We start from the raw sequence: 19,818 nt of genomic DNA, 5'->3' as shown, positions 1-19,818 counted from the left end.
TTTGAATGTACTTGAACAATAGCAAAGAAGGACAAGGAGGAGACGGGCGCCACACTGAGAGAGAACGTGGAGAAGGGACAGGAGAAAGGAGGGCAGTGTTTTTGTGATGTTCATGAACATGAAGTAATGAGAAGGGAATAAAATTGCTGCCGGCAACAGAACTGGTCAGGCGTTCACTCGACACACTCATACTGACACGCGAACACACGCAGACACACACACACGCAGACATACACTATCCAGCAACTGATTCTGCGGGGGGGGCGGCAGACGCTAGGGGTACCCGTGAGAGACAGTGTGTTTGCTTACATCTGAGGTCACTGCATCGGGGAGAAGGTTACGATAGCAAGCAAACTCTGGGAAGTGGGACAGAAAAACAGGGATATATCAGGACAAACAGACTCTGTAACACTAAAAATAGATGTTACAGTGAAATTGCAGTCTGGCATTAATATAGATTTGGAAACAAACTAGAATGGGGAAAGTATGTTTGGTGTATTTAAATTTCTCTACTGTAACAGCGTTACCATAATTCATTCAAATGGATTGCACATACTGTATGTCCCCGAACTGCTGCTGTGCAGGATCAGATGAATGCCAGAATCAACTTAAGCTGATTTGAAATGAAAGTTAAAAAAAGGAAGGGTGGAGAAAGGAAAATCATTAAAGACACTCCTGGTTACACCTACAAAAGTTTGTTTGATTATGAATGTCACTTTAAAAATGTGTCTCACACATACATATGCAGACATTCTGTCTGCTGCTTTCAGTCTGCTAACTGACTGACTGAGTCCGTACTCATCCTGGTGTAACAACCTAGTTTCCATGGAGATCCCCAGAGAAACAAGCCATTTTAGTTTGGGACTTCGTTACTGACAGCACTAAAAGTCCAATATATACGAAAATCATAAGAGACTACTTTTAAATCCTAAAAACACACAGTTACGAGCAAAAAGTTGAAGTGATTAAGCAGCCAATGTAGGCAGCTGTATTGATTCAAATTTCAGCTGTTCATCTGAAGAGTGGGGCTGAAACATGTCTTATGTAGACAGATTGGTGCAAACACGCATAACTGTACATGTTTCATGCCAGCTACACACACTCCCTCTTAATGTGTTATTCACTTTCTCTTCATTTGCTCATGCAAGCACGCAAGCACAGTAGCAGACACCCCAACAGTCTGGAGAAAAATGGGTTACCATAAGAGGCTTAGGCAGTGCGTGCGTGTGTGTGTGTGTTTGTCTGGATGTTTGGTCATACATGGCTGGATGGACTGGTATAATGGTGACCACATACACTCCATAAGGTGTGTGAGTATTCATACAGAGGGTATTATAGTAATTCAGTAACAAAGAGCCCCAGATTACCCGCAGATCATTGTGTGCATTTGTGTGTGTGTGTGCATGTACAGTATGATGATATCTAAAGCTTCTCATAAGTGCTAGACCACCCAACCATGACATTGTCAGCAGACTCTACATCTCTCTTTCGCTTGCTCTCTTGCCCGTAATCTTTGTCTTTGTAAAAATGTGACTCGTTTACCACTTCAAAAACCTGATGTTTTTTTGGAACCGGTACACCTGATTCAGCTGCATATCATTCAGTCTTATTCCCTTCATGGGCATTTTGAAGTTACATCACTCTGGAGTTTCGGTCTCTAGCCACAAGAATAACATCTGAATAAAACTGCAGTTACTTCAGCAGACCTAACTGTCATCTTCTACATGTTTCAAAACAATCCCATTAACTGCATTTAAAGTACATAATGTGTTGTTCTCTTAAATAGCCATATTTCTTTCTGGTCAAGAAAGCAGAGATGGCTAGACTGGGATTTATGAAATTGTGAGGCAGGTATTTAGTTTGCTGTGAGTTTGAAAGCACTCCCATTTAAAAACAGCACCTCTGAGTGTCTGCCAAAAACAAGATCATTAGTTTGATGTATAATCAAAATCTATGCCCTTTTCTAAACAGCATTGACCTTTCAGTCAAGGTCATGGTTAATGAGTTATACCAACCACACACTGCTATAAATATATGTTTCTATAAAAAAATATGTCTCTTCATATACATTTTGGGTCTGTGTCTTCATCTCAGGTTCAGACTGTTCCCGTAACTTTACAAGTCCCTCGGGTCTCGTTGAGTCCCCGGGCTTCCCTGACAAATACCCCCACAACCTGGAGTGCTCCTTCATCATCATTGTCCCCCCCAGCATGGATGTCACCATCACCTTCCTCACCTTTGACCTGGAGAACGACCCCCTGCCGGGCGGGGAGGGGGACTGCAAGTACGACTGGCTGGAAGTGTGGGACGGGCTCCCAGGAGGTGAGCTGTTGATTAATTGGATGTGTTTTGTTATGGCAGCATAATGATCATCAGCAAATGACAATGATGCTGTTGGTGTGAGAAAAAAAAAGTTGCTGATCATGATCTTGGGCGGCGATGTTAAACTATAGTTCAGCCATTTCAGGAGTCAATACACAGAGCAAATTTAAAATGGTGTGTATTTTGCGCTGCCTACATCCTTTTTGACTGAAGTGGAGTAGCAACTATTTTAGTAGCTATGCGTTGGTAGATGAAAGCCAAGCTTACAGGCAGGATGTTGGCACCTACCATGGAGAAACAACATAACTTTTCAAGGGGAAAATAAAGTAGGAGTTGCTGAGAGGAGGGAGAAAAGAGTGGGGGGTGAGAGGAGCAACTGTAGAGGGCTATGATATTTCTGGTCTAGCTGCTAGAAGGATTGGGAGAGTTTAGAAAGACACATCTAAGGTATGTAGACCTTGGATCTAGTTTCAAGAGATGGAAGAGGTAGAGAGAAAAGGATGAGCAGTGGAAGGGCAGCGAAAAGTCCTCCACTGCTGGGAAGACTGGAACAACGGAAGGAGATGTTGAGAGAATAAATGAAGGCCAGAAGACCTCTGGTCTGCCTTCAAGAAGAGGACTGGGAGAAAAGAGAAACCGGGATTTGAAGGGTGTCCAAGTGGGACCGGAAAAGAGGAAGGAAGACTTGTCAGATAAATAATTGCTGTTGTATTTTATATTATTTTATTTAACTTTAAATAGTTGGTTGTGTGATACTTACTATTTCCATATCATTGCAGTAATATTAAATACCATCCATTGTTTTTAGTTGTATAAACAATTTGTAAGTACTGTACTTAGAAATCAGCCAGCAAAGACTTAATAGCATTAGTTGTAAAAGACAGCAAACAGTGGTGCTTTTATTCTTCTAATTAACTTTACTGTACATGTGAATTAAGCCTGAGGAGGAAAGAAAATTCAGAGAGATGGTACAAAGAAAAGACCGTGGTAAAAAAAAAGAATCAGAAAAAAACCCCAACATCTTCACTCCTTTTTCAGGGGATAAACTAGAAGACAAGAGAGGTTATGCAAAGTTGAAAACAGGAAATTAAGATGACCAGAAAGGCAAAAAGAGAAGGATGGAAGAGAAAGAGAGGATGAAAGGCATCTCCTCTGAGTGATGGAGAGAGACCACAAGAAGGATAGCAGGATGAAAGAAAAGGAAGCAAAGTGAAATGAAGTGGGAGGAGGTTGAAAGGGAAGGAAATATATAGGATGCGATTCAGAGGTGAAGGACTTAGTTTCACCCTTTGCAAAAGTGTAGAGTCCTAAGCAGGAAGAGAGGACAAGATAAAAAGACAGCCAGGGAAAGAGAATGACCACGAGTGTCTCTTTTCAGTTGAAAGGTGTTTGAAGAAGGGAGGAGAGGTTGAAAGAGCTGGCTTAAAAAATTTATTTATTCAAAGGAACGGGAGAAGAGAAACATGATAATCAGAGAACTCAATTCTGAACTGGTTAAAGTGCAAGAAGTAAAGAGAGAGAAAACTAGAATGTGAAGTGTTTTGTGTGTGTTTGTGTTTATGCATTTGCCTCTTTTAAATGCCACTGAAATTAAATTCATAAAACATAGAGGGAGAACGACAAATATAAAAAATATTTTATTTGTTTGACCAGAATTGTGCGCAAACATGGGTCATTTATTAATAGAAATCATCTCTGTGGATTTGAGATTCTCTTCTCTTTTTTCCTTTTTTCCTCACCACCCTCAAGAAAAAAGTTATAACTGCTCAAGAGCCCTGTTTCAAATATACACCCGTTCCAAAAGAGAAGAAAACAATCAATAGCACTGATTGATTGGTGGCTATTTTCTTGTCTTCCACCTCCTCTTCCTCCTCCACAAGCCTCCTCGGGTGTGTATCTGTAAGTGTGAGAGAGGACTCAGGGAGTAGCAGGATGAATCTACTATCTGTGTACCCATCCTTTCACCCACACACACACACACACACCCTAGGACTCTAAATCACACTCATCTGTTTATGTTGACGTATATAAGTTGTGGTATTAGAGACAGTCGAGGAATCACTTAGATCCACACGCACACACACAAACACACATATATGTATATATAGTACACACAGTACACATAATAAAACCATGTACAGTTCAGGGACAGAGGTGATAGATGAAGAAAAGAAAGGTGATGACATGAGAGGGTGGAGCGATAAGTAGATGACAGTGGAAGAGGGAGTAATAATAATGGAAGAAAGTAAAAAGAAAAACACACGTAGCAAAGAATAGAGGAGGATTACGGTATAAAGGGATTGGTATAGGAATGATAAATCAATAAACCATCTTGACAGTGAGAGTGAGATCCTTGTAACATCTTGTGTAACCAACACAGTTAGTGCATTGTGTCAAATGATGACATATAGAAATTGCTGGCAGAATTGTAACTGTTGACTAACCCAATACTTCTTCATCTCTGATTGACAGTTGGCCCTCTGATTGGTCGATACTGCGGGACCAGGGTGCCTCCTGAGATCCAATCATCTACTGGGATTCTCTCTCTGTCTTTCCACACTGACATGGCTGTGGCTAAAGATGGCTTCTCAGCTCGATATAACATGACCCACAAGGAAGTCAGTGAGAGTAAGTTTAAGTTAGCGCAGATTTTTTATATTTTAAAATGCATTTAGAAATGCTACAATATTCTAAAAGAGTCTAAATCTCTTCCCCTCCTCCTCTTGTAGCTTTCCACTGTAGTAATGCATTTGGTCTGGAGTCAGGAAAGATCACGGATGACCAGATCACTGCTTCGTCCAGTTTCTACGATGGACACTGGCTGCCACGTCAGGCCAGGCTTAATTACAATGACAACGGATGGACACCCAACGAAGACAGCAACAGGGAGTACATACAGGTACGAGTTTGTCCTCAACTGTGGAGCAAACAAAGTAGTATTCAAGGGGCTCCTCAAAATGTCATTCAAAATGACACTAATCTCTGTTAAATGTGAACTGAACATGCACCTACCGCTCAAAAGGTGAGGTACACCAACCTTGTCTGTCCCCTGGAAATTACATTGACACACAACTAATTTAGTTAATACGCTTTGAAGGAAGGGTAATGAAGTCTGGATGCGTTTTCTATTAACATATTAAGGAAATTTAGCTAATTTACAGATCTGGCAAGTCACAAAATTGTACAGAACGTATCGGTAAAATGTTCACTGACAAACGTTTTGTTTTCAACTAAATATTTGATCTTGCAATACAATATCCATTTGATCCCATGCTTTTGCTCCACCACAGCTGCTACAATTATTATTATTAGCCCTATTATCCTATAATCCTATATTATTACTTTTATTGATTATTAGTTTTTTTATTTTATTTTTTTATCAGGACGTGGCACAAATCCAAGAATCCTTATGCTGAAATACAGATTCTTATTCTTGAAAAAGTTTACTCTGCCTAAACTAAAAGATTGCACTCTTATTTTTAACATATTTTTTCTTGTGTTGACATATCACACATAATAACTCCACCACAGCTATATTTCTCATTGAATGTGTGTGTATGTATTTGTGTATATGTGTGTGTGTGTGTGTGTGTATGTGGGAGTGAGAGAATAGGCGAGAGAGAGAGAGAGAGAGAGAGAGAGAGAGAGAGAGAGAGAGTGGGAGGTGTAGTGATATCAAGGTTTAGCAGCTAGATGCCTGGGTAAGGCATTGTTTCCCATATTCTATCACAGTGCCAACTTTGTGCCATCCCTGTGCTGAGCCTGAGTTATGAGGCTGTCTGGGTGAGAGGGGAAGGGAAGTGTGAGGTTCACTCACCCCTCAGACAGAAATGAATTCAAACCAGCCCACAAGGCACTCTTCAGTGAGACCCGTCTGTAAACAACAGATTATCTTGTTGGGTGTCACCTTCCTGTAGCCTTACAATGACTGCCCACAGGTTTTGCTTTGCTCATTGCCAATAAGCTTTTTTGAAAAAAGAACAAAAAAGCTTGCAGGTTTTAGTCTTGATTTGTGCAGCTAACATATTCCATCCTCTTAGAAGCCTGTGATTAGATAGCCCAAGATGTGCTCCCTCTAAGAAATAATAATTGCTCAGAGAGACAAGAACCACACAAGCACCTCATCTATTCATTTGTAGGAACAATGACACAACCACAGACACATGTTAACTGGAAGCAGAAGTTCTGAGAGCTCCACTGTGGCCAAACTCTGGGCCTGCAAACACAGGAAGGGACTGTGGCCAAGAGGCAGCATGAGGCCAAGGTCCCATCAGTCTTACACATCCTTCCTGTCTCACCTCAGCTGTAAGCAGACTGCTCACTCTCTCCAGCTCACTCTCAAAATTAGCTGACATTAAAGAATTTGCTCCACAAGAATCACTTAAAGGACTCTCTCTTTTTTTTTTTTCTTCCTGATTTTGTTCCCCTGACATCCAGATTGTCCGCATAATCTCCTCAGTCCATGGAAAGACCCCGGATTCGGATTTTATTGTTCGTGACACATCAGATCGTTGTATAAAATTGACTTGACAGCTTGGCTGGGAATTAAGCTTCTACTTCTCTCATGTTGTCTTTCTGTCTCTCTCTGGTCATTGGTGTTGTGGTCGGGTCGCTGCGTTCCACAGAGGCTCTCAGCTGTTCCCCTGCGTTAACACCTAGCTGAGACCAAGGCCCCTGCGTGTGTGTGTGTGTGTGTGTGTGTGTGTGCAGCCTCCTGTCTTGATGAGCAGCTGTCATAAATGCCAACATGCCTCTTCTTCTAGCATCTTGCACCCCGTGGTCTCTTATAACCAAGTGTGTGCATGTGTGTTCCTGCATGTGTGTGTGATTGTGTTTGCGTGTGTGTTTGTTGAAGTGTGTACCCATGGACCTCAGGCATGTGTGTGTTGCTGTGTTGGCTCAAGAGCCATGTGTGTGGTTTAAATATCTCTCTAGTGCACATTTTCTAATGTAGCGTATGTGTTGTTCTGTTCTATTCTGTTTTATTCAGTTTGGTTCTGTTCTGTTCTGATCTGGTCTGGTCTGGTCCAGTGAGGTGTGGTGCAGATTGATGATGTGGGATCTGGTGGCTCTGTTATTCTAACAACTTGGGTGATTGATGGGAAGCCTTCCCTGGGAAGGCTCACTTAGTATCTCTCTCTCTCTCTCTTCCTCTCTCTCTTATTCCCTTACTCCTCACCTCTCCTCCTCTCATCTGTTCCTCTGCTCGGTTCTGGACTATCGATTAGTTGTCTTGGCGGATCTCTGTCTGGCCCTAAGCGTGCAGGCGTGTGTGCGTGTTTGTGTGCGCGTGTGTGTGTGTGTGTGAGACAGAGAGAGAGAGTGTGTGTGTTGGAAGTAATCTAAAACACCTGTCTCTCTGACAGATAACAAACACAGCATTTTACCTCCCCTGGTGTTTTGTACTATACTCCAGTGTGACACACAGCACACACAGACACACACACACACCGCACACTCACAACAAGTTGTGATTAATCGACATGTTTCAACAGCTCCAATGGAGGAGAACAAATGTTACAACCTACTGTAGAACCTTTCTCATCTTCTGCTTGTTATTTGTCTGCAGCCTCTTTTTGTCTGCATTGCCTATATTCTCTTGCATATTCAGTTGTATTATATTAAATTTTATTTATATAGTGACAATTCATAACAAAGGTTACCTCATAATAATAATAATAGGACTAATAATAATAATAATTGTAGCAGTGGGCGTCCAGCAGGAACATGAGGGCAGCAGGAAGCCCGCAACCACAGATCCAGACTCTACAGCTACAGAACCAGAAACACCTGCAGAAAGCGATAGGGGGAGAGAGTAGAGGGACAAGAAAGCACAAGACTATGGGAGAGGGAAGAAGTCGGGTTAGTAATGTGCATTAATGTTATAAGAATGCATACAGATGGAGAGGGAGAGGGGAAGAGAGGTGCACCATGGGAAAGTCCCCCTGCAGTCTAAGGGTTGGGACCTGAGTCAGCCCTAAGGTTTGTCAAATAGGAAAGCCTTAAGCGTACTTTTAAATGTGGAGATGGTCTCTGCCTCCCCAGACCAAACTGGGACCTGTGTGTGTTTGTGTTTGGGGCTATAAAACCTTGTTTTATGAAGTAGAGGTTTGAATCTCAAAATCTCTGTCGCGATGTAGCAGAGAACATAATTCATGTAAACATGTTAAAAATGCGAAATACTCAGGTGTACCTCAGGTGTGCTGTGTTCCTGGGAAGAAACTGTTAATGTAACTTCTATGGTCCTCGACAAAATCATCGTAGACCCCAGAAGAACTCCTTCAACTTTCAGTAATGCAGAGCTCATTCAGTGGTGTCGAAAATAAATTTTACTATTTCTACTAATTCAAAGCTAATTATAACTTCTTGTGTGGATTAATACATTCGATCGGAGCTGTTTTCAAACCTGCTGTTATCATCATTTGATCCATTGAAGCACAGTGGTTCTCATTGGCAGGTGCTCCTCAAGAGCAGTGTTAAAATATATTTCCCAAACAATATCATCTCTTCTTTCTTCATATCACTTGCAAATTGATAGACTCTCTGAAAACATCTCTATTGTTCTTCTTGAGCTACTCATTTAGGGCACTGTGGAGCAAAACAAATGTGTATCTACTTTAGGGACCTTGAAATGAAGGAGTCTGAATTCTGCATACAGCACACAGTACACGGTCCATGTATAATGCAACACAGCTAGCAGCATGCCAGACACGTAGCGTAGCATCCACATTCAGGATGGGGAGGTGATTATGGCTATTGTATGGGAGGAAAGTAAACTGAGCCCCAGGTCATTACTATCAATCTGCCAGGAGAGAGAGACATAGAGAGGAGAGGGAGGGAGAAAGAAGGAGATGAGAAGAAGAGGATAAAGGGAGTGGTGAAGGTGAGAGTGGATGCTGATAAGTTCAAGTGTATATTTGTGTGTATGTGTTTAACCAGTTTAATGTTTGAAGAGCTCCAACATGAGGGCATTTTGTCAGGAGTATGATTTGGGTTCGGGGATAAGATTAGACTCCGATGAGCAAAGGTTAGCGAGCTTGGTTGGGCTTTCAGTGGGTGTTTACTTTTCATTTTGTAAGCAGTTTTTATTGTTGATAAGTTTTTTTTCAAAACATCACCATCATCAGTAGTATTGTCACTTTGTGTTTCAGCTTTTTATACACCAAACACTCATCCAGCTGAATGATCAGTTGTCAGCTTTGTTTATGATGTTTTTATTTTTATCCACCAACAGGTGGACCTCCATACTTTGAAGGTGCTTACAGGCATCGCCACCCAGGGCGCCATTTCGAAGGAAACTCAAAAGGCTTACCATGTCACCACTTTCAAGCTGGAGGTCAGCACCAATGGAGAGGACTGGATGGTCTACAGACATGGCAAGAATCATAAGGTAGGCGAAATACAAAAACACTCAGCACATGCACAAACACAAGCCACATTTTCCTGCCAATGCATGGACTGCAAAGTAGTTCTGGGTGACTAGAGAAAGTCTGGATGCTCTTCGGTGTCACACATGCCGCAACATGCACTCACGTGGAAGAGTCAGAGAAAAATATGAGACGGAACATATGCAGCGAGAGCTGACCACAAGCCCAAAATTCAACTGGTGTCTGCAATTACAGCCGTACCACTGCTGTTCAGTTGGCTACATTTAAGGGTTTACGACCAAGCCAGAATCAGCCCACGTCTCCAAGCTCCAAGTGATACCTTACATCATCGAACACAGCTACACTTAGACTGTGCAGTCTGCTTTTCGCATCCCATCTGGTTTCTGTTACTGGTCAGAGTTCTGCCTAATGTTGACCTGGTTGGACTGTTTTCTAAGCTGTTTCTCTCAGAGGTGTTAAAACATGATGAATCATCAGTGAGTGTGCTGCAGTCTGGGGGTGCCGATTAGAAGAAATGAAGCAGACAGTACAGAGGGTCTTTAAAATGGTTGCAACTGCAATTAAAGTACAGGAGCATTCCAGTGGTTGTGGCTGCTTTTTCCATCACAGCCGTTCTCCCCCTGCTATAGAGCTCACATATGTTTGTCCTGCGGTGTAACACCACGTCTACCTTTGTGCTATAAACCCTTATTCCTTCACTAATGCATGCACACACACTCACAGATGTATATATAAAAATGCTTATTTTGCTGTGAGAGGGAAACAGGAGATTCAGTCTAACCATCTGGGGTTCCTCTGTGGACTGCAGATCCCATAAGGCTTATAGCTGCTGCTAACTCCCAGCAAAGTGATTGATGGATAAACCACAGTTGAGTTGTGAAAAAAGACAGAAAGGGAGAAAATAAAGAAAGAAATTGAGGGATGATAGAAGGAGGACAAGGAAGGGAGAGTAAAGCAAGTTTTTTTAAATCAGGTTTATGGCTATAAAGCTTAGTCAACCAAAATTATAATTCTTTGATTGGCTTAGTATGTGCAAATAAGCCTACGCTTCTGCAATCTGGAAATTGCTCAACTAATCAGTCAGTTCACCATTCAGTTGTTTTGTCAGTCAAATAGCGATATGCTGCTGACACTAGGCAATGAAACAATAAAAATCCAATGTGCAAAATGGATTAATGATGATGTTTGGAGGTTATTTGCTGGTGTCACCACCCATAATCCCCCTTGATTCCCTCATAACCCTGAAAAGCTGCTTCAGAGTCAAATGCCTAGGGGAGACACAGAGGGGTGTGTGTACATGTATGTGCAAATCAATGTGTGTGTGTGTGCTTTAGGATAAATCAGCAGCAGCTTCTAGTAGAATATCCCTCTCTTGTCTTTTAAATACGCACACACACCTCTTGCCAACTGGTAAGGGTCTTTTGAGCCATTTGGTCCCCTGGTGAGAGAGTCTGCTCAGTAATCTGGTGGTTCGGCTCATGGTTGTCGGGCATTTCATTTGGTGCACTACAGTATATCATCATCCCATCTGCACATTATCTATAAATATATGAAAATACTGTATACATGCTTATAATTTGGTTTATATGTTATGGTGCTTTCTCTATCCTGACAGAGAGAGATGAAAAAGGTAGCAAAGTTAAAGCAGAGAGAGTTGAAAAAAGACAAGGAGAGTTGTTTATTCATTTATCTGATGATGAAACAAGTGTGTCAGCATCTTGGAACCTAATGTCCCTTCTCAGCTGACATACCTCAGACGGCCAGTCAGCATCGGCCTTGCCATGCCAACTGTCTCCTGCAACTTTGGTGGTGTAAATGAGGTTGTGGGTTTAATGTTATATAAATAGCTCAACAGCAATGGCCAAGAAGATCTTTTGGCAGAGCTTTTTAGTTTGGGTGTGGAAAATGCTGTGTCTGCATTGAAAGGACATTTCAAGGAAAGGTTTTTCTTTATATAATTGAGAGCAGACCCTGGATCATTTCATACAAGGATCAGTGGTAAGCATGTCAGATTTTTCTTTTTCTGAACTTAAATGTACACACAAGCCACATAGAATAATTTATTTATTACTTTCTTTCAAGATAAAGTGGCTGTTCGACTAACGCAAGGGATATATAGAAGTGAACAAGCTCCTGTCTGGTTAACTTGTTGAACCTGCTCTGAACTGTCCATTTATCCATCCATCTCTCTCTTGACATGTTCATTCACTCACCCCTTCACTAATTCTCTTAAAATTTCTTCATCCATCAAATCTCCCCTCCCTGTCTTCACACTCACTCTCTGCACATCTTTGTTCACCTTATCCTTCCCCTCTTGCACTCTTTTTCATCTCTCCCCTTTTCCCTCTCTCGACACTCCATCATTTGCCCTCCCTCCCCACACATGTTTCTGAGAAAGTCATCATGAAATAAGACAGGCAAGGTTCGGCTGCTCGAACAAATGACTTTCTGTGCTTGGCTACAGTGATGGTTTTGGTGGCTGGGTGTGTGTGTGTGCGTTAATCTGGAAGAATTATTGAATTAGTGTTTTATGAGCAAGAGGCATTAAAGGAGGACAAAAATTAATGGGAGCCACATGGATAGAGAAAAAGGTATGAGTCTGTGCTCATGCTAACACACAACAACAAAGACACACACAAATACATGCATGCGGATTTATGTATGTTTACAGCCTCGTTCTTTTTGTATGTTTGTCTCAGATGAGTAACTCTTAAGAAAGCAGTCACTATGCACATTTGACACACGCACACACTCTGGTTTTAAACATCTGGGAGCCAGCCCAGGGGCGGCACCACTGTCACACAACATCACAATGATTTGTGCGATCGGTAATGTATTTGATAATGTCATTAAAGGCCCGTTGTGAACCAGATGGGACATATGGAATACATGTTAACTTGCAGAAACGTTTTGGAGTGAGTAATATTCATACATCATTTGTTCCTACATTTTACTGACAGGCCCACAAATGACAGATACTGAATCAAGACATGCACTAGAGAAAGAGGGGAAAGAAACAGATGGGCAAAGCATAAGTCAAGTATAAGAATACCGGGTGAACATCTTTGCAGAGCCAATATGCTGTGCTGCTTTGCTATTGGAATTAAAAAGTTGAGATTCCCAACCAATTTGTATTTTAAGTTTTCTTTCCCTGTCTTATTATCCATAAATGTTTATTTCCTCTGTTCCTGTTTTTACTGCGCTGAAGCCATTTTTCAAATCCCCTCCTGATGACCAGGTCATGTCAGATCATTTGAACTTAATAAAGCAATAAAGAAGATAAAAAGTGTTCAGTGATCAAAATGGACGTGGGCCTTATGGGAGTGTTTTTCAGTGACCTGAGGTCTCAAGTTAAGAAATGATGTTGTCTCAGTTTGAGTCTTCATCTGGAGGAGTCTGAGACCTTTTGTTGGTAGAGGTAAATTTAAGATTGACGTGATACAATTGTCATTATGTAGCCCTGCTGAAGTGCTGCAGGCAGAGCTGTCTGTGGTCATTACAACACTGGACCTCGGCCAAGACCAAAACCTCCAATTCCCACCTTAATCTGTGGGAGGGAGGATGGATGGATGGAGAGCGATGGAGGAAGCAGACATGGATGGAATGAGAGGGAGGAAGTGGGATTGTGATGAGAGGAAAGTGTTGGAGAGTTGAAAATAGCAAAGAAAGAAAGAAAGAAAGAAAGAAAACACAAGGTCAACCAGTCAAGCATTGAACTGATAGAGAGGGGAGAAAATGAGCTGTGCAGAGGGAGGAAGAGAGGTGGAAACCAAAAGGAGAAAACCGAGGTTCATAGGGGAACAAGTGAGTGAAGGAAAGAGGCAGAAGGGGGGGAAGAAGTGTTCACAGGGGAACCACGGAGCAAAAGAAAGAGGGATGGACAGATGAACAGAGGCATGGAGGAGAGGAGGAATAATGAGAATAACAGACAAGGGTGTTGACCACAAATCCCTCTGGATAGATCAGAGGTCTCAGCAACACAGCCTGGAAGGATGTCAGGAGAAGGGAGTAGTGGGAGGAGGGTGGGGCGAGGCGAGGTGAGGGAAATCAGGAGGGAGGGAGAGGTCAGAGGAGAGAGGGAGAAAATAGTGTGTGACAAATGAAGAAAGAAAAGCTGAGAGAAAAAGAGCAGAAAGGGACAAAGGGGGATATTATAAGGGTGCTCTGTGTCATTTGGTTTGTGAGATTTGTGGACTGTACTGTCACACTTTCCATGACTTAGCTGTCAAAGACAGGTTACCTCCCTGAAGTCTGTGTATGTGCAAAGGTGTGTGTGTGTGTGTGTGTATGTGTGTGTGTGTATTTGTCCTTGTGTGATGAAATGAGAGGAGATGGGGGGTGTTTTACTATTTTATAACTCTATCCACACACCTACACGCAAAACACACAGCACGGACATTTGAATAATTCAGCATGTCTGCACTGTTCCTTGCTGGCTGACTGACTGTGGCCCTGCCGGCTCACGACACACACACACACACACACACACACACACACACACCCACACACACCTGTTATTTTCTTTCCCACTAGGTGAACATGTTTCTCGTCAAGCTCCTATTCTGTCCTGTAGTTACACATTGGACCTGGTTAGTCGCCTTTTGACTCCAAACCAGAAGCGGCTACACAATATGTGTCCTTCTGCCCTGTACACTATTGTTATTCAGTAGAGTAGGTGTGTGTAAATGAAGGTGAAAACAGTATTCACTCCATGTCTATCCCCTTTGACCTTCACTGAATACAATTTGAAATGGGTAGATTTCTCTTGCTTGGAGTTGTTCTTATAGTATTGGTGTTAAACAACATTTCCGCTTTTTTGTTTTGGCCTATATGTGTGTGTATGTGAGAGAGAGAGAGAGTCTGTCTGTGTGTGTTTTGTGTAGGTTTGTTAATGGTCAGATGTTTCCACCCGTGTTAAGAGATGAGGCAAATTGACACCACAAACACTGGGTTGAACTGATGCTTAACTTTACACCTTCTCTCTCTCTTTCTCTCACACACACACACATACACACAATAACCTGAGCTGGGTTGCGGGTGGAGTCCATTAGCTGATTAGCCTTTTAGAGAGAGGCCGTTAACTGTGAATTTAGGAGTGTAAGACCTCAGAGATGCTACATATCCCCTTACACCTCCTCAGTGTGGATTCTCACTGCAGAGCCAAAACCTGGACGAGCTTTTGTTTAATATATTTTCACAAAAAATATTTGTCCATAATTATACAGTTTAACAGTTTAACACTTACTATTAAAGTACAAATTAATCTACGCCAAGCAATGTAATGCAAATTAAAGGAGACCTATTATACTGCTTTTCCAGTCCTATATTGTAGTTCTGTGACTCCTGTATGGCAGCTTTGCATTATTCAAAGATCCAAAAAAAAAGTTCTATCTTATACTGGCTCTTCATGTGGGCCTACATTTCAGCCTCTGTCTGAAACAAGCTGGAGATGCTCCTGTCTCTTTAAGGCCCCCCCTCTCAAAGCCCACTGTCTTCTGATCGGCCAAGACCGGAAGCATGTTACCAGGCTGCTGTTGTCGCTGAGCGGTACAGACTGGCTGAGCGAAGCTGCGCCGTTGCTGTGTGGAGCACATGACCATGTATGGATCACCGGCTCCGTCTAGCTCCATATCACGTAGAACAGAGCCGTTGGTAGAAAAAGCAGTTCAAAACGTTCAGCGTTCAGAACAGGAGGAAATCTGAGATTTTTGCTCACAACATCATTATTTGAAGCTTTGGCCATGTTTAACACGAACATCCAACATTATAAGTCATAAAATGTGGAAAAGAACGATAGGTCTCATTAAAACCAGGGAAAACTGAGTATAGATAAGTTTACCTTTCACTAATGGCTGTTTAATATACATTAACAAATAACAAGTGACACACATTGCACATAAGGCTTCAAGGGTTCCAATGTGGGTTGATACACATTGTAAAATCTGCACTATGTAGAAAAACACATTTAAATTTTGGCAGTGGGGTCAGCTTAGCATCGATTCAGAACATTTAACCATTTCCTGACGGATGTCCTAAAGATAGATCAGTATGTGTGGCGATGAGTTCTAACAGAGATCATTGCTGGTATTTTCCTATCATGTTTTCAGTCTGCTACCGAAAGGATTTCAGTTTAATGAAGTGACTGTAAAACTGCAGTTGTGACAGTGAAAGGTTTGCATCAAGTAGAAGCTAAAATACAGCTGCTGCTCTGTTTGGTGACCCTGAACAAAACTGGTAATAGAGAAACAAATGGACACTAGATTGGTGAATCAAGACTCATGCAGTATGCACACTTACATACACACACATAAAACCACATGCATACAATTGTGTGGGCTTTTATTTTTACTATATTTGTGGGGTCCAAACACCCACTTTATGGGCTCTGACAGCTTTGTGGGGACAAAAATGCTGGGCCCCACAAGTTTAAGACTGTTTAAGAGTTAAGACTTGGTTTTAGGGTTAGAGTTAGAATTAGGTTGGTGTTAGGGTAAGTGGATAGCGAATACATTATGTCACTGTCGCGTCCCCACAAGGATAGTGACAAAAGGCTGTACGTACACACACATTCTCACACTTTTGCTGAGGAAATGTTTCAGTGAGCACCAAGGGAAATCAGAAAACACCCGCCAGCCCCCAACTCCTCCAAAGAGTGAGACTTCATAATTACACTTTTACACACTGACACTCACACACACTTGTAATTACAGTCCACAATCCTATTAAGTCTTTTGGGGCCTTTAGGCATTTTTCCATCATTTAACTGGTGACAGTCTCTGGTATTAAGGCCATTGTAAGGGCATGAGTTCACTGGGTCTGACTTTATATCGTACACCCAGTGGGTCATGGGTTCAATTCCCAGCTGGCCTAGTAGCTTGCTACTGTTCATGTAAGTCAGAAACCCCTTTCATCCATATTTTGTCACCCCTGACTGGTCCTGCTGTTTAATGGATTGGGAACAGGAGGAAAATAGTGGATTACACACACACACACACACACACACACACACACACACACACACACACACACACACACAGACTCCTAAAACAAAGCGAACATCTATAAATGAGTACCCAAGCAAGTAATTGCAAAGCCTTTGGCTCTGGTGAATGCGGTTTTCTGCTCTCTGTGATAAACACACTATGTTGTGTTTTCAGTACTGATGTAACATAATAGAAAGAGTGTTAGAGACACAGAGGGAAAACAGCCTTTGAGGTTCTCTAATTAATGATATTTTTTTCTTAAATTTACAACAGTATATCATCATGGCAGTGAGAGAGAGAGAGAGGCAGAGAAAGATGTGTCGAAAAGAAAGACAGAGGATAGAAAGTGAAATGATAGGCAGAGGAGCAGAGGCCCAGCTGTGTTTTATGTGGTGAGCCCAACAGAGATGACAGTTCTAGGCAGAGAGAGAGACATGGCACTCTGTCAGACAGACAGAGATATAAAGTCATGGTGTCAAAAGACTGCTTCCGGCCATGTGCGCTTGCATTCACTTTCTTTTTTATCTGTATTTGTGTGTGTTTTCGAAGGAAATTATTTGTGTGCGTTGTGTGTGAAGTGTGGGAGCTGGAAGGGCACTTTGTAAGACAGTGGAAAGACACCCTGTGTTCTTTGGTGTGTGTGTGTGTGTGTGAGACAGCTGTGTTTGAAGTGCATTTGTGAGTGTGTGTCTGTGCGTTGAGGGGCGACAAAGTGTGTTTTTCTTTGCTCTCTGTGCATGGAGGACTAACAATTATGTTTTCCTGTGTGTGCGTGTGGTTAAGTCAAGAGGACGTGAGAAGAGGATGCTCTCCCACATACTTACACCCTTGATTTATTACACACTGCATTCCCTCAGATTGTCTGTGTAAGTGTGTTGGAAAACTTTTGCACTAATTTCTTTTGTTGTCAACAGAAACAATATATTCAGTGTGTGTGTGTGTGTGTGTGTGTGTGTATGTGCACGTAGAAGTCTGTTTTTCCCTCGTGTTAAATTATGTTGTCCTGAGTCAGTTTAACAATAAAACTGTCTAGTCCAAACCATAAATATTGTTGCTCTAGATACCTGTTGTGTAATAGTCTAGTTTAATGTCCTGTGCACTGATTTGGACTTTTTAAATGGTTGGCTGTTTAGTTATCTTACAGTTGTCAATGTAACTCCTTCTAAAATTACAAATTGTCATTATTACATGTTTGTATATTCCAATGTTAAACAAATATTACACACTGTGTAAATAAGCTTAAATAGTTTTAGAGTTTTTGGTCGGTGTGTTTTTTAACTGTGGACAGAACTATGCTAGTTTCCCCCCTGACTCATGTTTTTATGCTAAGCTAGGCTAAACACAGTCTGACTCCAGATCTACCCTAAACCCACAGATATGCAGATATGTCTGTAAAGAATTTCAAGGTAATCCAGCCAAAGATATTTCAGTCAGGACAAAAGTTGTTTACCAACTAATTGACTGACCGACAGACCAACTGACAGTAATGATCAGACTGACAATGTGGCTAAAATCTTAGGACGTGAACAAAATGTCTCTCTAGGAACAATATCAGGATTAATAAGCTTACTCCACTTCCCTCACCTTTTTCACTGAAAACTTTTTCTGCAGTAAAACAGTCACATGCATATATCAAAGCAAAACAGACAGAAATTCCCTACAGACATTGATGTATATCATTCAATTCCATCTGTTCCCCTCTCCATATAGGTTTTCCATGCCAATGCTGACGCTACGGAGGTGGTTCTCAATCGGATCCCTCAGCCAGTCCTGGCCCGCTTCGTGAGAATCAAACCTCAGACGTGGAAAAACGGCATTGCTCTGCGGTTCGAGCTTTACGGCTGTCAGATTACAGGTAAGAGAGATGAAGCGGATTCTTCTGTAGAGTTTCTAAGACCTTTTCTGGCCCATCTCCTCATGGGACGTACTGGCTTTTACATCGGGTCAGAAGGTGGGTCATACCAAAAATCACTCCCTTAGAAAATTATTTCCTGGAACAGAAGAAGGAAATGTGAAAGGCTATTTTTTTTTCTATTAATTCGACCTAATGATAAATAATTCCTTAATTTGTCCTTCCATCAATCCATCCAATGCTTCTATTCATACTTTCCTCTGTCATCTGTTTCTCTTTCTTTCACATGCACACAACACACCCACTCTCATGTGCACTCGTGCTCTTGCCCTCGCTCTTTCATATACATATCCTCCCTCTCTGTCTCCCACTCACACGCTGCATGCACGCACGCACACACACACGCTAAAAGAAACACACTCAGTCCTAATAGAATAATACTGGTGTGTGATGTGTGGGTGATAACATCAGAGAGTAACAGGCTCTCAGCTTTCATCTGCAGCCCTGGCAAACAAACACGATTTCAACCAGCATAATCAGCTCAATACTATAAATAGATAAAACTTAATTAGACTGTCTGTGTTTGTGTGTCTGTCTGTGCGTTACGGAAATGGTAAGAGAGAAAGAGAGAGAGTTTCAATCCATTGGAGTGTGTGTGTGTGTCCCAGCACCACTGTATCATTATTAGGTTAGGGCCTCTCTCTGCTGCCATTGAGAGGGACAGATATGCTCTTATCTAGGCGGGCTATTTCAGCACCCACACAAATCACAATCACACCAAAACAATATGATACTGCTTTTGTGTGTGTGTGTGTGTGTGTGTGTGTGTGTGTGTGTGTGTGTGTGTAAGTGAGGGAGAGAAAGAGAGAGAGAGCACTCAAGAGACATGGACGTGGCAAAAATAAGTTTTCTTTGCCTGTGTTCTTGTCTACCAATTTTTTTTACCCTGTTTTAACAAGTGAAATTGCATTATATATATCACCCTAATTTTCTGACTATACTCTCAGCAGCGACAACCAATTCAACACATCTTTTGGCCATTTCTGTTTCTCTCTGTATCAACCATCTCTGCTGCCTTGTAATGTCTGCAATCCATCTCGGGCCTGAGGAAAACACTGACTTTATATGCAAAATCTTGACAGTTTCAGACTTGGCTTTTGTTGAGAAGCACAACAGAGGTTTTTTGTAGTTTTTTTACTTTAGAGGTAAATAGAGTCTCAGTTAGGTATGTCTGTAACCTGCAGAGAAAACTTTATAACCAAACATACCTGCT

At 41.8% G+C, this 19,818-nt stretch overlaps 1 protein-coding gene across 4 annotated transcripts in view; it reads left to right on the top strand.

Moving 5' to 3' along the window:
• LOC119903877 (neuropilin-2-like) overlaps positions 1–19,818 on the top strand; it is a 93,159-nt gene that overhangs the window by 30,453 nt on the left and 42,888 nt on the right. For all 4 annotated transcript variants that reach the window (XM_038720149.1, XM_038720147.1, XM_038720150.1 and 1 more), the window contains exons 4-8: positions 2,095–2,322; positions 4,795–4,950; positions 5,052–5,221; positions 9,557–9,712; positions 18,404–18,548. In XM_038720149.1, coding sequence (XP_038576077.1) covers positions 2,095–2,322; positions 4,795–4,950; positions 5,052–5,221; positions 9,557–9,712; positions 18,404–18,548 — 855 coding nt within the window. The remainder of the gene's footprint in view (positions 1–2,094; positions 2,323–4,794; positions 4,951–5,051; positions 5,222–9,556; positions 9,713–18,403; positions 18,549–19,818) is intronic.

Source organism: Micropterus salmoides, unplaced genomic scaffold (assembly GCF_014851395.1).
Source record: "Micropterus salmoides isolate LMB-PRFRI ecotype aquatic unplaced genomic scaffold, ASM1485139v1 Ms_hic_scaffold_15, whole genome shotgun sequence".
NCBI classification, from domain to species: Eukaryota; Metazoa; Chordata; class Actinopteri; order Centrarchiformes; family Centrarchidae; genus Micropterus; species Micropterus salmoides.
Note: the sequence above shows the minus strand (reverse complement) of the source record. Positions and strands in the feature narration are given on the sequence as shown.